This window comes from Neovison vison, chromosome 9 (genome assembly GCF_020171115.1).
Source record: "Neovison vison isolate M4711 chromosome 9, ASM_NN_V1, whole genome shotgun sequence".
Lineage (NCBI taxonomy): Eukaryota > Metazoa > Chordata > Mammalia > Carnivora > Mustelidae > Neogale > Neogale vison.
Window position 1 is genome coordinate 3,317,602 of NC_058099.1, and position 18,343 is coordinate 3,335,944.

General features: G+C 64.9%; 1 protein-coding gene across 1 annotated transcript; it reads right to left on the reverse strand.

Annotated features, from left to right (window-relative positions):
• Positions 1-222: 222 nt before the first annotated feature.
• On the reverse strand, positions 223-13,949 carry AGPAT2 (1-acylglycerol-3-phosphate O-acyltransferase 2). Its single transcript, XM_044264576.1, has 6 exons — positions 13,616-13,949; positions 4,417-4,550; positions 3,786-3,961; positions 3,464-3,559; positions 1,766-1,838; positions 223-956 (listed from the first exon to the last, which is right to left on the reverse strand). The coding sequence occupies exons 1-6, from the start codon at positions 13,795-13,797 to the stop codon at positions 781-783; spliced, it is 837 nt and encodes a 278-aa protein (XP_044120511.1). The 5' UTR covers positions 13,798-13,949; the 3' UTR covers positions 223-780.
• Between the last annotated feature and the right edge of the window lie 4,394 nt (positions 13,950-18,343).

Sequence of the window (18,343 nt, forward strand, 5' to 3'; positions counted from 1 at the left end):
GGAGGGTGAAGGGGCAGCCATGGGGCACAGAAGGGGCTCCAGCCACACCGGGCCTTCCTGGGGCATGGGGTCTTGGTCCCCCTCTCCAAAAGGGGCTACAGTCAGTGCTTTTCGGGAAAATGACAATGGCTTCTCGGTGACAATCTCGCCGGCAGCCAAAGAGCAAACCTGTCCCCTTCCCCAGCGTGCCCGCCACCCTGAGTGACCTCAACTTACCAGGGGTTTCCAAGAGTTCGTTTATTAAAAAACCTGGACGGAGTGCAGTGCCCACCGGGTGGCTTGCTCCCAAGGCCCGGGAGCAGGATCTCTGCTCTGTGGCTCTCCCTGAGGCCCAGGCTGCACGAGAGTGGGGGTCCAACCGCCCCCCGCAGAGTCCCGTTTCTCCCGGAGGGCTGTGGGGGCCGCCCAGCCTGCCCCCGTGCCCCGCAGGCTCAGGCAGGAGGGTGCAGCGTCTCCCCGAGGCCGTGCAGCTCAGCCCTGCCTGTCTGCCCAGCTGGTCCCCGGCCTGCTCCCGCGTCCAGGAGGCACCAGCGTGGGCTTCCTGGGGAGCTTCCAGCCAACTCTCCTTTTGGGGAGACATCAAAGGCCTGGATCCGAGGCCAACGACAAGAGGCAGCCTCCTGCATCCAGAGCCCTGAATGAAAGCGGGGGGACCCTCAGGGACACAGTGATCTTGAGCAACCAGGGCAGGGAAGACGTCCCTCTGTCCCGTCTCCAGCCAGGCCCTGACCGTGGCCCGGCCTGTCCTGTCCCCAGGTCCTGCCCCAACCCAGGCCTCAGCTACTGGGCTGGCTGGGAACCAGGCCCTGCGGTTGCCCCATTCTCCTGGGGTGTCTTGGACACACGGAGGAAGGTGGTCCTCATGGCCTGGTGGCAGGTGTCCATCAGCTTGGGGACATCGGCCACCGTGAGGCCCCTGGTAGGGACGGCATCCAGCACTTCCACCTTGATGGTTCCTGTCGGAGCGGAGCGGCCGTCAGTGGCCTGGGGCCCATGCTGCAGCCTGTCCTTGCTCCCGCGCCAGCTGAACCCCCTTCTTCCTCCTCCTTGGCCACCTACTGGCCTCCCTGGGGAGCCTCCCGACGGCCCAAGGCAGGGCTGGGGTCCTTCCTTTCCCGGACACCCTGGGCTCAGGCAGCTGGTTTTCAAGCGCGAGTCACCAGACAAGCAAACCCGCAGCTCCCGACCCCGCACTCCGCAGGGGCTCACAACCGGGTGCCCCCGCGAGCCCTGCCCGAGGTCCAGAACATTCCTCTCCCCCTGAAGTTGCCCCCACCCTCTCCCGGGCGCCCCACACCCACCACTTCCATCCTCCACCCTGGTCTAGGCGGGCCCCGAGTCTCCCATGTGGGGGGGCAGGGGGGCGCAGCCCAGCTCCTCCCGTCAACCTTCCACCCTTCCTGCCCAGGCACCAGATGCCCACATTTCGGAGGCCCCCCCCACCGCCTGAGCTCCACGGCAGGTGGGCACGGGATGGGGGCGGGAATAGTTAAGACACCTGGGCGGCTGCTTTGCAGCCTGGGCGTGCGTGTGTGTGTGCGTGTGTGTGTGCGTGTGCGTGTGTGTGTGTGTGTGTGTCTGTGAACCCACCCCCTCGAGATTCCAGATTGCTTCCTCTCCTCACCAAGGGATCACTGACCTAAGCAGCCTCCCTGAAACGGGAACCACCCCACAAGGGCCTGGGCGTCTGTCCCAAGGACTGAGAAGGAGCCACGCTCGAGGCTGTGCACAGGTGGGGGTGGGCACGCAGGTGGAGGGCTGATACCTGAGGTGAAGAGCTTCGTCTTGGGGTTGTAGAAGGAGGAGAAGCTGGAGTATATTACGGGGATGATAGGCACCTGCGGACACGAAGCCATAGTGCCTGAGGATGCGCAGGAGCCCACCCCCAGCCCCCCTGAGCCCCAGGATGAGCTAGTGGGGGGAGCCTTGCCCCCTGCCTGCCTTCTGCCTAAGGAGGTCCCAGGAGTCCCTGTGGCTGCAAAACAGGCAAGGTGACGTGCCTCAGGGCCCTTCCAGGCACTGACCCCGAGGCCTGGGACACCTTCCAGGCCCTGCGTTAATGATTACCCCGGGGGCTCTTTCTGACCCGGGTGCTTCCAGGAATACGTGCAGGCCCTGCCCCCAGCATTCCATAAACCCCTCCCACATGTCACTCAAGCATCCTCTCCACCAGGACGCCTTCCTGGGCTGGCACATGTCCCTGCGACTCACGTCTGTGCCCCCACTGAGTCCTAAGACTGCCCAGGGGGGCAGGGCCCTGCACAGTTTAGCTGGAGGTCACTGAGGTTGTCCTAGGGAGACTGGGGGCAGCTGTCGCCGGGGAGGGGACAGGTTCTGCTGGTGTTGCTGGAAGACAGCACGGTCAGAAACGGCCCCTGGGGGTCATCATTAACCCTGGAGGTCAGGGAGCCTCTCCCTGATACCAGCAGGTTGCAGGCTTGGAGCTCAGGCAGGCTGCAGGCCAGGAAGCCCTGGAGGAGACGGCAGGGGGCAGTGGAGAGGACAGGGAACACATCCCATCTCCCAGCCAAGGCTGCACTAGCCCAGCCTCACCAGCGCCCCCCACCCCCGGCATCCTCTCCCCTCTCCCCCGAGGTCCTCTCTTCCCTGCCAGCAGTGAAGGGAAGGGACATCAGCCCCAGGCATGTGGCAGGGGTGCCCTCCACCTGCCAGCTGGAGGGGCTGCAGGCCCGGGGCTTCCACCCCATTCACCGGCTGCTTCTCCCCCCACCACCTCCGGGGGCCTGAGCTGGAGCCTCTGCAAGGAGAGCTCGCTGCTCAGGGCCAGATACCAGGGGATGCTGGAGGTCACTGTGCAGGGGTTGGGGGCTGCCAGGAGCAGACCCTGCCCAGCCACCACCCAGACCCTGACTAGGCAGCACGGAAGCCCTGACCCTGACCGCAGACGACCACTGTCCCCTACACGAACTGGGCCAGACCACCCTTTCCCCACGGGGAGACGCTGCCCAGGGGCTGGAAGCACCCCAGCTCGTCAGGGGTCACTCCTGGGGCAGACCACGCCCTGGAGCTCAAGGATGAGTAAAGCTGAACCCCAGTGCGGGGTTCCAGGTCGCCCGGGCCCGCCCAGCTCTGGCTGGCCCCCCGACCACACCCCCAGCCTCAGGCCCTGCTCATCGGCCCCGCCCACAGTCAGCAGGGCCCGGCAAGTAGGCCTGCGGCCTCCGCCTCCCCTGGGGCCCTGCCCGCCAGCGACCAAGGCGGGTGCCGAAGCTGGGTGCTGGCCCCATCGGCACTAGCCTGGGTGCTCAGAGTGGGTGAAGGGCGACCCCCCCGCAGCAGGCCAGAAGCCAGCCGCTCGAGGGGTGAGGGGGCCCGGGACCTGCCCAGTGGGAGGTGGTCCCGAGCCCCAGTGGCCCCAGCCTGACCAGGCAGTCACCTTGGGCTTTAAGCCAACCTGGACCCACTTCCCCGGCCCACTAGGAGGGCAGTGCCCCCGGCTCACCTGGGTCTGGATCGCCAGGTAGAAGGCGCCCTTCTTGAAGGGCAGCAGGTCCCCGTTGTCGTTCCTCGTGCCCTCAGGGTAGATCCACACTTTGAGCTGCGGGGGAGAGAGGCGGCTGCTGTCCCGGACTATCCCTCCTGGCCCGGGGCCGCCCCCTCCTAAGGAGCCCCGCCTCTCAGCTGAGCCAATGTGCCCGCGTGTCGGCGTGCCAGCGCGGGCTCAGCCCCCGACCTCGCCGGTGCCCTCGGGCAGACGTGCTGTCTGGCACCTGCTGCCAGCGGGGTGTTCGCACGGCCAAGCTAGCCCCCAGCCCCACACTCACGTTGTCCCTGACCATGCGCTCGCCCACGTCGGCCATCACGGTCATGGCGGTCCTGGAGTGCTGCCGGTTGATGAAGAAGATGCCCCCGAGGTACATGATCAGACCGACGGGCCCCAAGAAGATCAGCTCCCGCTTGGCGATCTGCACGCAGCGCTCGGGCAGGGCCTCCATCAGGCCTGCAGGTGGCCACGGGACACCAGGCAGGTGGGGGTCGGGCTCAGAGCCGGGCAGCCACCTCCCGGGGGAGGAGAGAGCCAGCCCTGGGCCTCGACCACCAGCAGGCCTGGGCCAGGTCATGCCTTCCTACGGGCTACCCGGCCAAGTCATGTGGACTCTCGGCCTGTTGCCCGCCTGTAAAGGGAGGGGTGAGGCCAAGCTCCCAGCTGCCGGAGTGAGGGCAGCAGAGCCGCGTCCCCAGCCTCAGGCACACACACAGTCTTATCATGCAGCCGGAGGAAGGCACGGGTCCCCCTGGCCTGGGCTGACGCCCCTTGCCTACCAGTCATCTGGCCCAGGCTCCACCTCTCTGAAGCCCACCCCCCCCTCCCATCCCACAGGGGCCAGAGCAGTGTCCCGGGCTGTGCCTGCAGCCAGAAGGGCCTGCTCTCCCACCAGCCCCCCTGCGGCTTACCCATCATGTCCAGAATGCTCTGGTGGTTAGAAATGATGACACAGGGGTGGTCCACCTCCAGCTTCTGGAGACCCTTTATCTCGAAACGAAGGCCGAACACATACTTGAACTTCACGACAAACCATTTGATGATCCTGAGAGGAGACAGTGCCAGTGAGCAGGGGTCCCCTGCCCTGCACCCCATCTTGGGCTCCGGCCAGGAGCCGGGAAGGGCTGTCGGGAACAGACAGCAGACGGAGCCCAGCAGGCCCTCTCTCGGGCTGCTGGCAGGACCCTGAGTTCGCCCTTCCCCTCCAAGAGCCTTTGGGTCCTGTCCCTCCAGGGGTCAGCGAGTGCAGCCGGGTCTCCTGCCTCCCTGGCGGGAACAGGAGCGAAGCCTCTGGGGACTGGGCACCTGGCAAAGTGGGGGCCGTCCTCTTGTATATTTGCTTTGGGGGAACCTGCTGTGGAGCCCCGCCCTCACCCCACACCCCTGCTTGTTTAGCCAGGGGCAGCTGGAAGGGGACTGGAGGCTGAGAGCCCCCAGGGCTGGGCTGGGTGTGGATCTCAGCCACATCAGCATCAAAAAGCCCTGCCTGGATGAGCAAGGGACTCCTGATCTCAGGGTCACAGGCTCAAGGCCATGTTGGGTGCAGAGATGACTAAAAATCTTTAAAAAATAATAAAATAAGGGCGCCTGGGTGGCTCAGTGGGTTAAAGCCTCTGCCTTCGGCTCAGGTCGTGATCCCAGGGTCCTGGGATCGAGGCCCGCATAGGGCTCTCTGCTTCCCCCCTCTCTCTGCCTGCCTCTCTGCCTACTCATGATCTGTCTGTCAAATAAATAAATAAAACCTTAAATAATAAAACAAAAACCCAACAGAGAGAGAGAGGGATCCCTGCTCCCTGCAGAGGCGGGCCCCCACCTGTAGGCTCTGGGGAAAAAAACCTGGCAGGGGACGTAACCGTCCCCTTAGGGCAGGGCCACACCGTGAAGAAGGCGCCCACTCAAGAGGAGGCCTTCCCAGGGGCTGACGACTGCTCGGGTACGAGGGGACGTGCCCCCCAGCCCCATGAGGAAAGTAGGGCAGTAGCCACGCTGGGCTGGTACCCTCACCCCCACTGCGGCACCTGGAGGGGCTGCCCTAGGGCATCGGGGACCTTCAGGGTGGGCGTGCTGGCTGTGGGTGCAGGGATGAGTCCGCAGGTGCCGCGGCCTTGGAGGACATGGCAGGGATGAGCGCCCCACCTGGGACGGCGTCTGGTAGGGGTCAGCCCGCAGGGCAGGGGTCAGCCCGCAGGGCGAGGCTCAGCGCCCTGTGACTCCCTGCAGGGCCCCGGTCCTTCCCATCCCCGGTGGGGGCTGACCCACCACTGACCCAGGACCCTTGCACTGCTCACAGAAGGCTCGGGCAGCCCCCACAGCCCCCCAGGCATCTAAGCCCCTCAACAGCGCCCACGGCGAGGAAGCAATTTCCCATTTTACACACAGTGGTGAGTGACGAGCTGCCCAAGGCCCGGGGACGGCCCTCGAGAGAGGAGAGCCCTAAAACGCACCCTCCGAACTGCTGTTTCGGGCACAGCTCAGGGACGTCAACCTGCTCCCACGGAGCTGTCCGCCCCTCCGTCCCTGCAGAACGCGCCCTTCCCAGACGGGACTCGATCCTGTTACGCACAGAGCCCCTGCCCCCGGCCCTGCCCCCGGCGTCTGTGCATCCGTCTCCTCTCCTCTCGGGCCTCCTGGGAGTGGATGCCTGGGGACCTGCCCTCTGGGTCTGCATGCCAGGCTCTCACTCAACTGCCCTTTCGCAGAACAGACTCCCACGGGAGGGCCGCTCTCCCGCCATCCCACGCTGCAGATGGGGGCACTGAGGCTCAGGGAGGTGCGGCTGCAAAGCCCCAGCTGTCTGCACGATCAGACCGGCCATCCTTGTCCCCGGACCTGCCAGTCTTGGCCGGCTCAGGCCAGACATACCCCCTGTCCTTTCCCGCTCGGGGACCTGCGTCCCAGCCGGCCCTGGACAAAGGATGAGCAGCTGACCAGCTGCTTCCTATCTGTGGGCGCCGTTTCTCATCTACAGAGACCGCTTCTCAACCACGAGGACGACTGAGGGGACACAGAGAGGACACGGCGGGCACTTCACCCAGGGGAAAGACGGAAAGGTCCAAGAAACATGGAGAATCTTCCCTCTCACTAGAAATCAAAGCGACACACATCAAATCGGGAGCCCCGTTTTCATTCTTCAGGTTGGCCTGTCCCGAAGAAAAGGCCACGAGGGGTTGGGCGGGATGTCAGGACGAACCCGCAGCCGCTCACAGGGCTGCTCAGGGAGGACAGGCCGGCAGCACCTGGGCAAAGCCGCGCGGAATCTGGTCTTGCAGCGCCCGGGGAGGAGGGGTGGGGGAGTCGGTCGAACGTCCACTCTTGGTTTGGCTCAGGGTCATGATCACAGGGTCATGGGATTGAACCCAAACTTCAGGCTCGGTGGGGAGTCTGTGTCTCCCTCGGTCCCTCCCGGGCTTGTGGGTGCTCTCTCAAATAAATAAATCAAGAAAGAAAGAAACAAAGGAAGAAAAAAAAAAGGAAAAGGGGAAAGGGAAGGGAAGGAAAGGAAGAAAGAAGAAATCTGGTCCCTCTCCCAGGGTCTGACCCGAAGGCAGTTAGTTGCAAGAGGCCAGCAGTCCTCCAGCGGGGTCTGGTTCGAAGACCCGGAGCACCGCCTGCCACTCTTGATCTCAAGGTTTTGAGCTCAAGACCCACGTGGGGCTGCAGGGATTACTCAGAAATAAAATCTTTCAAAAAGAAAAATCCAAGACCATGTGAACATCCCCTGCTAAGGAGAGGCGAGGTGGCGGTCGGATCTGGCCGGGGCAGACATGGGGAGACCGGGACGCAGGGGCTGCAGGCTCTGGTGGCGACGGGCAGACACTTCACGCGTCACCGACGCAGCCGCCCAGGTGCCCCCATCATTTTAACCATTTTTAAACGTCCGGTTCAGTAGCATGAAATCCCCCCTCGGGGCTGTGCGACGGTCCCCACCGTGTCCCCGGGACTCTTCCCTCTTCCTGTTTGCACTTCTTGGTGCACGTAATGTGGGGACTGACCGCAGGTGGGGGGTTTCTGGAACCTTGGGAGATGCTGGGCACAGACCTCGGCCAGCGGTCTCCAGGGGGACAAGCGTGCACACCTGCTTGCTGTGGCGATGGGCAGTGGACGGGCCACAGGACAGGCGCTGGTCACACGTGGACGCCTGTCCACCTGTCCTCTTCCCGATGCCACACAGGATCAAGGTTTTTTGTGAAAGTGGTGATGACGTCTATTGTTTTCACAGTTTTTTCGATGCAGAAGGCGGCCAGCCAGGCTCTGCAGCAGCTCCAGGGAGAGAAAGCCAGGGAGGGGTCCCTGCCTGGGAGAGCAGAGCGCACGGACCACCACCCAGGCCCACCACCCAGGCCCACCGTCCAGGCGCGCACAGCACCTGCCTTGGGCGAGGGCATGACAGGAAGCCTCCTGTTTGGCTCAGGGAGCGACCCCACGGGGTGGGACACTCAGAGGCAGTCTAACCTAAGTGGAAGTGACTTGCCCAAGGTCATGCAGCAGGGAACCCAGGATGGGCCGGAACCACCTCCTTACCTGGTTTTTGGAAACACGTGAAAACTGCCAGGCAAAGGGCACCCTGGAGGTGGGGTGGGGTGAAGACCCAGGATTGCGAGATGGCATTCCAGGATTGCAAAAGCAAACCTGTCTGTCTCCCTTCCCCGAGGCTCTGTGGATGCCGCCCAGCACCCAAAGGACTGGAGGAGGTGGCTGTGCCCTTGGCTGGCCTGCAGCAGCAACCCCATCCTGAGCACCAGCCCCACTGTACGGAAAGCCCACCTAACCCGAGTGCCCCTCCACAAGCCGCAGGGCTCAGAAGCTGCCCGTCGGGAGTTGGGATCCCAAAGCTTGAAGCAGGTGCCCCTGGCACTAGCCCCGGGACATGCGCATACACCTCTGGCTGCTGCCCTCCCTCCCTAGCCCCCAGACCCCCGGGGAGAGAAGCCAGGGAGGTGGGCAGGGGTGCAGCCAAGGCTACCCGAAGCCCAGGCGGTCTGGGATGCCTTGGGTGCCTGGTGCAGCACTCCAGAAGCTAGGTCACACCCACCAGCAGTCGGTGGGGTGACTGATGCCACCTTTCCACCTCAAGGCCCCTGGAACAGGGCTGTTCCTCCAGCAGATGAGATGTCCTGGCCCTTCCCGATCTTTCTCAGGGAGCCCTCAACTTAACCCCAGACAGGAACTGCCCAGAACGCCCAAGCGCTTGAAACACCACAGATCTTTCCAGCGCCCACAGGAGTCCAGCCAGCCTCCTTGGACCTTCTGTGTTCAGCCTGAGGAACCCCCCCCGCCCCCCCCCGGGGCCTTCCCAATATCTGGGTGAGACAGATCAGATCCTGGCTCCCGCTCCCTAGCCATGACCTTGGGCACTGCCCTCGACCCCACCCCTGGAAGTTTTCACTCCTGCTGGTGAAAAGGGGAAGGACGTGGAGATTGTGCCCAAGAGGCTGGGACCCCGGGAACGACGACAAAGGTGACTGGTGACGTCACAAGCAGATAAGAAGAATCCAGAGAGGGCGGCCACAGAGCCCCCACCCCGCCCCTCCCGCACCAGCATGTGCCCCGGCTGGAAGGAGTTCAAGGCCAGGTCCTGGCCACCTGTGGACCTTGCTCTCAGCCCCTAACCCCGGGGCTCGGTTGCTCCCAGGAGGTCTGGGTGGCTAGAGTCCTCAGCTAGACCCCGCTGGGTTTGCCCCAGAGAGTGAGGGGTCTGGGTGGGGCCCACCTGAGGGCAGCTCTGTCAGGAAGGCCACCAGAGCGCCATCGATCTGCGGGGAGACCGGAGGCCTCAGAGAGACCATCTGGCAAGAGCAGGAATGTTTTCCAGCAAGTGTCTCTGAAGCTGGAGCCCGAGAGGGAGAGTGGGAGGGACTGGGAGCGGGCGCGGGGCGGGGCTTCCGGCCTGCCCAGAAGCCCGGAGTTCAGTCGCAGGAGGGGTTGTGGGGAATGGGGTGAAGAGCAGGGGGCTGGAAGCTGGTGCTGCTGGCGAGACCCCCGTCCTGACCTAGGGTCTCCGGGGCTCCAGGGAGCTGGGCCTGCAGCCGCACGTCCCAGGGAGGGAGTCCGCCCCTGGCCATCCTACTCCAAGAAAAACAAAGCCAGACTTTCCTGCAAAACCAGGATTCCCTGCCAGCCCCCATGTGCCACGGGGCCCCCCCGAATGCACTCCATCCCCACCCGTGCACCCGCCGGGACCACACAGTGGCTGGGAGTTCTGGCTAAGAGGCTGGGCTGTCCTGGGTTCAAATCCTAATGGCCATCAGTAAGCCCCAAGTCTCTGGCCCAAGCAACCCCATTCTTCCCTCCTCGAGGTTCCACAGGCAGGAGATGGAGTGCCTCGTGGCCCCACCTCCCCTGAAGCCAAGAGCCGCGGCCACCGGGGACCTGGCCATTCAGATGGACTCAGAAGCACGTGCTTCAGCCCTCAGAGGCCCGGCCAAGGTCGTGTATGCACACTGGGCCCCCCATCCTGGTAGAGCCACAGCCTGGAGCCTGGAACTCATCTGCAGGGCATGGGCCGCCCAGCTCTAGTCTCCTTCGATGCAAGGAAAAAGTGGTCTCTTGGTGAGGCCGCCGTCACTAGGGTTTCCCGATCCTGCAAACTGTGTTCCCATCACACAGCTGGGCCTCACTCTAGTCTCCCAGGGCATCTGCCTCCTGGGACGAGCAAACAGGGCCTAAGACTCCACCGTGTACAACCAGCCTGGGAGGGGGACGCCTGGGTGGCTCAGCTGGTTAAGCAGCTGCCTTCGGCTCAGGTCATGATCCCACCGTCCTGGGATGGAGTCCCACATGGGGCTCCTTGCTCGGCAGGGAGCCTGCTCCTCCCTCTGACTCTGCCTGCCATTCTGTCTGCCTGTGCTCCCTCTCTCTCCCTCTCTCTCTCTCTGATGAATAAATAAAAAAATCTTTAAAAAAAAAAGAAAAAAACCAGCCTGGGAGGGATCCTGGGGCGGGGGGGGGGTCTCGGGCCCCAGGGGGTCAGAGGCTCCTTGGCTCTTCTGTTCCCATCGCTGTTCCCTGCACACTCGGAATTGAGGTCTAATAGGCAAAGGCCTCCTTGAGTTGCAGCCTGGAGCCCTATGGGGAGGGGCCGCTGCGGCTCTGGGGGAAGGCAGGAAAAGCAGGGAGCGAGCAGGGCAGGACTGCTCCCCCCACCCCCGCCCCAGCTCCAGGCACCCACAGCTTGGGTCTCCAGTTCTCAGCACTGCTGCTGCCCCTAGCGCTGGTGGGCACAGAGGGAGCACAGAAAACATGCACTCTGGCGGCCCTTGTGGGGGGTCTGCACCCCAGCTCTGCCTTGTCTTAGCTCTGGGAACCCAGGCAACGGCCTCCTCCCACCCGCCCTTGGGCCTCCTAAGGCCTTGGCTTCAGGGAGCGCCTCAGACTGTTTGTCAGAGGAGCGAGGCACGGAGCCCTGCTCGTCCCGCGGGGGGCACCTCGACTCGCCGCCGGAGATGGGAGCGGACGCTGCAGCGCCCAGCGAGGTGGGCAGTTTCCAGAAGTCAGAGCAGGGCCGGAGAGAAGGGAAGCCAGATGCCCAGGGCGCCGAGGGGTCCAGGAAAGACTGATGAGTGAGGAGAGGGCGCGTCCCTGCCCCTCACCTCCATGCTCCTGGGTTCTGTCCTGGATCCCGGAGCCACGCAGCAGCCCCCTAGTCTGTCTCCCCAGGCCGTACCCTCCGGGGGAACTTTGTTCCCGTACCCCCACTTCAGCTCTGGCTAGGGGGTCTTCAGCACCATCACCATGACCCACCCTCGGGGGCTGGGGCGTCGGGGACAGGAGACTGTGGCCTCTCCCTGGGGCGAGCAGAGCACCTCCTCTTACCCCCACCAGCGTCCTGGGGTGGCCCCTTCACAAAGCCTGAGTCCGGGGGTGCCCTGGAGAGGGGAGAGCAGCAGGAAGCCCCGACCCGGTACTGGCCCAGCCTCCAGGGTCCCCAGGGGGTCAGCCTAGCTGGCCAGAATCTCAAGCCCCAGCAGGCCAAGGGAAGACTGAGTGTGACCAGCCCCCAAATCAGAAAGCAGACTGGTCACTTCTGACTTGATCCCAGCAAGCAGCTTTGAAGTGTGAGTCAGTCCCTTTAACAGGCGAGGAAGCTGCTTGTACAGACGCTTCCTGATGATACCTGTGGCGGAGAGGGACGAGGACTGTCAACTCCCGGTTCCCTCCCTTCTGCTGCAGACCTGCTCTGGGGCCAGCTCTCTGCCAGCCTCCTGCACCCCCCCACCCCTCCACCTCAGAACCACATATGCCATCCCCTGGCCTGGTTCCGGGGTGGGGGGACAGTACTGCCTCCAAGTAGCCCACCGGCCTGTGGCTCCCTGAACCCAACACCCTCCTCTGGCTTGGAGGCCAGCCCCCAGCAAGGCTGAGGGGAGGCTCCTGCTGCCCACAGGGGCTCCAGGACTCCAGGACCCTAACCTCAGGCCCGCCTTCAGAGAGGTGCACGGCCTCCGGCTTCCCTGCCCTCGAGTGGGGCGGGCCCAGCTTTGAGGAAGCCCCTGGAACAGGTCTTCACATGGGAAAATGGCCAGGAAGACCACAAGAGGGCTGTCTCTGGGGTCCTTGCTCCCTGGGATGGTGATCTGGGCTCTGCTGGTGGTAGGCGGGGCCACCAGAGACCCACGGAGCATGCTCTGTTCTGGGTAAGGCAGGAAGCCACAAATCCCTAAGGACAGGACCTGGAGGGCCCACGCAGTGTGGGCCAGTCCCGGCAACATGGGCCCACCTGGATGGACAAGTCAGCAACCCTCACCCACTGCCCTGTAACCACATAGGGGCGGGGGGCAGGGACCACAGAATCCTCACGGCAGGCCACAGCCAAGAAGCCATTGAAAAAGCCACAGAGAGAAACGTTAGCAACAGCCCTCCTGGGATCAGACACAGGGAGACAGGGCAGCAAGAAGCCCCCACTCCTTAGCCTCTGACCCAGTGAGGCCCACCACTCTTCAGCTGGGCCTGACCTCCTTACCCCATGCCCACCAGCCCACACCACTGTACTGCCCAGTTCAGAGATGTCCACAGAAAAATTCCAGCCACTGCTCCCTTCCTTCCACCCGGAGGCTGAACCTCAGGGGTCAGACCCACCCTTCCCTCCAGCAGCCTCCCACCTCCTTAGGAGGACAGGCCGGGAAGCAGAGAGAGTCCCATCCGTGGACCATCTCAGGTGCATTCATTGCCCAGGTCAGATGGGGGTGGGGGCGTGTGGTGCAGAGAGGACAGGACCAGGGATCCGGAATCCGGGATCCGGGATGTCCCCTGCGCCTCCTCCAGGCCCGAAGGCCGGTGCTCCAGCAAAGCCCCCCAACCCCCACCCCCCTGCAAGCCCCGGGGTCCCACCTGCTCTTTCCCCGCGGGTGGAGCGGGACAGCGCCTCCCCGCTGGCCCAGCGTCCTTCCCCGCCAGGGCAGCTCCGCCACTCCCCGCCCGCCGCCCAGAACGCCCTGAGCGTCCCGCGGGGCCCTTGGAGGGTCGGAAGGACGCGGCGACGCTGGAGACCGAGACCACCTGAAATCCCTCGGTGTCCGCGCGGGCCGGGGCGCGGAGACATTGTGACGTGGGCTCTCGCGGACCCGTGCCCGCCGCCCGCCGCCCGCCGCGCCGCCCGGGAGCCCGAGATCCCCAGGCGGGGCAGGAAGGAGGAACGGGAGAGTAGAAAGTTAGGAAAGCGGAAGCGGGCTGCGGCCTCGCTCTGCGCCCCGCCCCGCCCGGGCGCTGTTCCCCCCGCCGGCGCAGTCCCCGCGTCCCCCGCGCCCCGCCCAGCCCAGGCGCTGTCCCCCCGGCCGGCACAGTCCCCGCGTCCCCCGCGCCCCGCCCCGCCCAGACGCTGTCCCCCCGGCCGGCGCGATCCCCGTGTCCCCCGCGCTCCGCCCCGCCCCGGCGCGATCCCCGTGTCCCCCGCGCTCCGCCCCGCCCAGGCGCTGTCCCCCTGGCCGGCGCGATCCCCGTGTCCCCCGCGCTCCGCCCCGCCCAGACGCTGTCCCCCCGGCCGGCGCGATCCCCGTGTCCCCCGCGCTCCGACCCGCCCCGGCGCCGTCCCCCGGACCGGCGCGATCCCCGTGTCCCCCGCGCTCCGACCCGCCCCGGCGCTGTCCCCCCACCCCCGAGCCCAGGTCCCCTTGCCTCATGTTCTCCACTGTCCGGCCGTGGTGGCGCAGCAGGCAGACGACCGCGGCCACCGTGGAGGCCGAGACGCAGAGCGCGCAGTACAGGGTGATCTTGGCGTAGAACCTGGCCGAGCGGCTCAGCTGCACGAGCAGCAGCAGCAGCAGCAGCGCCGCGGTCAGCCACGGCCAGAGCTCCATGGCCCCGCCACGCCCGGACCGCGCCCCGGCGGCGGCGTCCCGGGAGCCCCGACGGCGCGGGCCTCGGCTGCAGCTCTGAACTCCGTCCGGCGCGAAGACGACCTGCGGGCTGGCGACCGCTGGCCTCCTGCCGCGCGCCCGTGCCCCTGATTGCGACGGCGGAGGGGCGGGGCGGCCCGGGGCGGAGAGGGGAGCGAGCGCGCCCAGGAAGCTGCTAGGTGAGGCGCGGCCCGCCCCGCCCCGCGACTGCCCTGCCGCCGCGCGATCCGGGGCACCGCCCCGCCCCGCCCCGCGCCGCCCCGCCCCGCGACACTCCCCCTGCCCCTGCCGCCCGGTCACCTAGCTCCTGGAGGCGCGATCCCGGTCCCAGCCTGGCCGCGCGGCGAGTCACCCCGGGCTCTGGCGCCGCTCCCTCGCGTTCGGGGCCTCCCCGCCCCCTACCCACCCTTGTGTTCCGCGCATCCCCGCGGCCCCTTAACCCAGAGCATAGCTCCAAAGTTACCCAAGGTCGCCACGCAAAGGAGCCCCTGAACCGCGCGCGGAGGGACTGCCACCTGGCCACCTGCTCCTTCCGGTCCCCTGGGGCAACTTCAGGGAGAGGGGGCTGGCCCTAGGGTACCTCACTCTGCGGGCCTGATGGGCACACACAGTCCGGGTGGAGGCAGCAGGAATGGGACGGGTTTCTGGGCGTGGCTGGGGGGTGCCCGCTTTGGGTGCCAAGACAGTGTGTCACCATGGCCAGGAGCAGATCCAGCCATTGTGCTCACATCTGAGCTCCATGGTCGGCTGGCGGGGGGTGGAAGGGGGGCCATGGCTGGGTATCCGGGTCATAGCTGCAGGGGCAGCCTCCGGGTCCCAGAGAGCAGACTAAGGTGGCACCTGGCCTATTCTGCCTGGCTGAGGTCCTGGGTCTGCTGCGATTTCCAGAATGCCGTGGAGGCCCTTAGGAGGGCGTCAGGAAGTATCTGTGCGTCTCTGGGGTTTTCAGGTGCTGAAGCAGCCTGTTACTGACATGCTCTCCTGACAGCTCCGAAACTACCTGGTTTCTTTACTTTTCTTTTCTCTCTTCTTTTCTTCCTTCCTTCCTTCCTTCCTCTTTCTTTCTAAGTTTTATTCATTTATTTGATAGAGCGAGAGACACAAGCAGGCAGAGCAGCAGCAGGAGAGGAAAAGCAGGCTCCCTGCTGAGCCGGGAGCCCGATGTGGGGCTCCAACCCTGGACCCCAAGATCATGACCCGAGTTGAAGGCAGTCGCTTAAACAACTGAGCCACCCAGGCTCCCCAATCTGTTTTCTTTTCTGTTTTTTCTTTCTTTTTTCAGGGCAAAATGGTGGTTTTGATAAAGCACAGGGCCAGGGCCGTGGGAAGCGAGCTGCTGTCCCCGAGCGGATCTGTGCACCCACAAACGCTTCGCTCCTGGGCTCAAGGGGACCTCTTGGTCTTGGGCAGATGGGGCTCTCTGAGTGGGTGTGGAGGCCGTTCACGATGTTCCCAACATGTCCCCACGGGAGGATTGCTTCACCTGAGTTCCATGCATGGTGTTTCTCTGTGGGACCAATGAAAGCCTCCTGGCTCCGTCTCTGTGCATCTGTGGGGACACATCGTTGTGTTACACCATCAGTACAGCCCTGGTCTCTTTCCATTCTTGCGACAGGCTCATGCTGCCCCTCCAGGGGAGGCCGGGAGCCCTCCAGGGAGGCTGTCAGATCCCTGGGCCCCTGGGCAGACGGCAGCAAGACCGGAGAGCACATGGGTCTATGGGAGTGGGTGGCCACCACACAGGGCTGCAGCCACAGTCCAGAGGGGGCTGGGTCACAGCGGGCTTCTCTGCGGCTACTAGCAATGCCTGCGGATGTAGTCCTCAGGGGTCCCGACAGGGTGCACGGAATGTGGGTCTCACCAGCTGCGCCGGGCTGAAGGGACCGCGGTATCCGAGGGGACTTCTTTCTGGTCCCTGAGCAGCGCCCTATCCAAGGGGACCCCTCCAGCTCTAGCTCCTTTGCCCTGCCCCACCTCACCCTGCCCCTAGTCCCAGCACTTCCTACGACTCGGTGACGCGATTGCAGGCCTGTGCTGAGCCCCCCTGACCTGGCGGGGCCCGTCTGTCCTGCTCACAGGGGCACAACCAGCACTGAGACCCACGCCTGGCTCGCGGCGGGTATGTACTCCCCAGCAAGTGCACCCCCACTTTACAGGTGGACCCTCCCAGAGGCGAGAGTCTGAGGGTCGCCCTGCTGAAGTGACAGGGGAGGAGCCTGATCACTATGTCCACACCTGCTGCCCGAGGTGGCCAGTGGCCGGGGCCTGCCCTGTCCTCTGGCTCCTGGGGGCAGCAGTTCTGGGATCACTGCCGACACAGACAGAAAGTCTGTTACCCAATCTCACCTTCTTCCCCAGTTTCCTCCTGGGGAAATGTTGAAAGAAAACATTCTTTCCCTGATGGGATGGGGGGAGGGTTGGGGGCTGGGGACATGCCCCTGGCGTGGGGCGTCAACTCCGGGTGTGGTCTGGTCTGAAAGAAATACTCAGTACCGCCCAGTCCTATTTGGAAAGCTAACAAGACCCTTTTTGTCTCTAGAAAGGGAAGCCCGGGAGAATCTTCTGGGTGGTGGAGAGAGATTTTCTCTTCAATCAGTGATTCTCAGCTAAGTAAGGATGGGTATGGCCCCACTCAGGTTCCACCCCAGAATGGAGAATCTGACCCTGCCAGGGGCCTGGGGTCCCTACGATGACCTGGGGGCGTGCTGGGGAGCTCCGGACTAAGTCGGCCCTGGTCCCTGCCGGGTAAGAGCCGTCCTGGGCTCATCCAGATGCCAGCAGACACAACTGAAGCTGAGCTGTCCCACCTCCTGAGGCCCACAGGAGCTCACAGCCTAGGAGAGGGACCATCACTGGGTGCCGGGTGCCGGGTGCTGGGCTATGGGAAACCAGCTGGCTCCCATGGGCAGAGCCACTGGAGGCTGACCCCCCCAACCCTGCCCTTACACCCAGGGCCGCCTCCTGCTAGCGCCCGGGCGGGGCCCTGTGTTCTCCAGGTTTCTCTCCGCTTGGGGGGCGTGTCTGAAGGGAAGGGCCAAGGCTGTCTCTGCCTGAAGCCGAGATAAAGTGAGCACTGAGTGACCTTCCCCGCCACGTGGCACCTGGGGCAGGGCCAGGCCACCCGGGCTCTGATGTTCCAAGATGTGGCTTCATAGTTGGCACAGTTGCCCAAACCACCCAAGCCTCGGCTTCCTAGTCTGTAAAATGGGGACGCTAACTCACCCAGCCGGGCTGGGATGAACTGGGCCATGGCCCAGGCTGGCCGGCAAGGGCCTCTCCCGACTTCGCCTTCGGCGTGTGGAGGTAGGTTCCTCTCTCATGGAAACTGCAGGGGACGAAGTGAGATAGGAGCACGGCGACAGCTCAGGAAGGGCTTCTGGGCAATTCTGTGAGAGCAGGTGTGCGGGCCAGGGAGCCGCCGACTGTACAGCTGGGCACGGGCGTGGTGGGGGGAGCTTCCTAAGACCCCTGCTCCCTCTGGGGAGGAGGGGGGCATCTCCGGAGGGCCCACCACGTGGGGAGAAGACTCCTGGAACACAGGCAGTCAGGCTGGATGGGAGGAAGGGAGGAAGCTCGGAGAGCCTGACGGGTGGGGGTGGGGGAGAGGGGTTCTTGAGCTGTGGCTCCCAGGCCTGCAGGGCTTCGGACCTCTCCGTGGCCGAGGCCCTCCGCCACCTGTAAATAAAGCAGCCTGTGAATCTTTCATGGGCTTGTGCTTAAAAATAGATGAGGTAAGGCCTCTGGGCAGACTCCCAGGTCTCTGCTGCTGGCAGTGTCCCGGCCACAAACTCCCCAGGGAGGCAGGGAGGGAGGGAGGGGGAGGGCTAGCAGGCTGGGGTGCTGGGGACGGAGCTGGCCTGGGCACGCGGAGCCTGGGACATGTGGCCGTGAGCTCAGGGGCCAATGGAAAGTCACCCTTTCCAGAGGTTGTGCCCTCTGGAGCAACTGGGTCCCAGGCTGGCAGGGGAGGGCCTGGGAGGGGCGGAGCAACGGACCCACGGGGAGGTAGGACCATGGGGCAGAAGAGGGGAGACGAGGCCCCAAGAGGAACCGGACCTGGAGGTTCTGGTCTTGGGGCTGAGGCCCGTCCAGCTGTGCAGAAGAGCTGGGCCCCCCACGCGGCGGCTCCCCACGCACCCCTCGCACCCACGCACGCCAGTCTGACCTCCACGCTTGCATCAGCAGCCTCACCTGAGGCTCTAACGGCAACCAGAACCCCAGGTTCCAGATGCGCCCTTGGAGGTGGCCTCGTCCAGCCCCCACTGGATAGACAGGAACACGGGGTCCTGGAGAGGACAGCCCCGGGACTCCAGCCAGCAGGATGGGGCAGGAGCCCCCTGGGTGACCCGGGAGCAGCCCTTCCACCCAGGGCCTCAGCTTTCTTGTCTGAGCTGAGGGGACAGGGATGGGCCCCTAGGGGCCTGGGAGGGTAAAGGGGGTGGGCCGCATGTGGGACGCCAGGCCTGCCAGCGGCCCCTTCTCAGGCCAGCGCCCTCTGATCACCTCA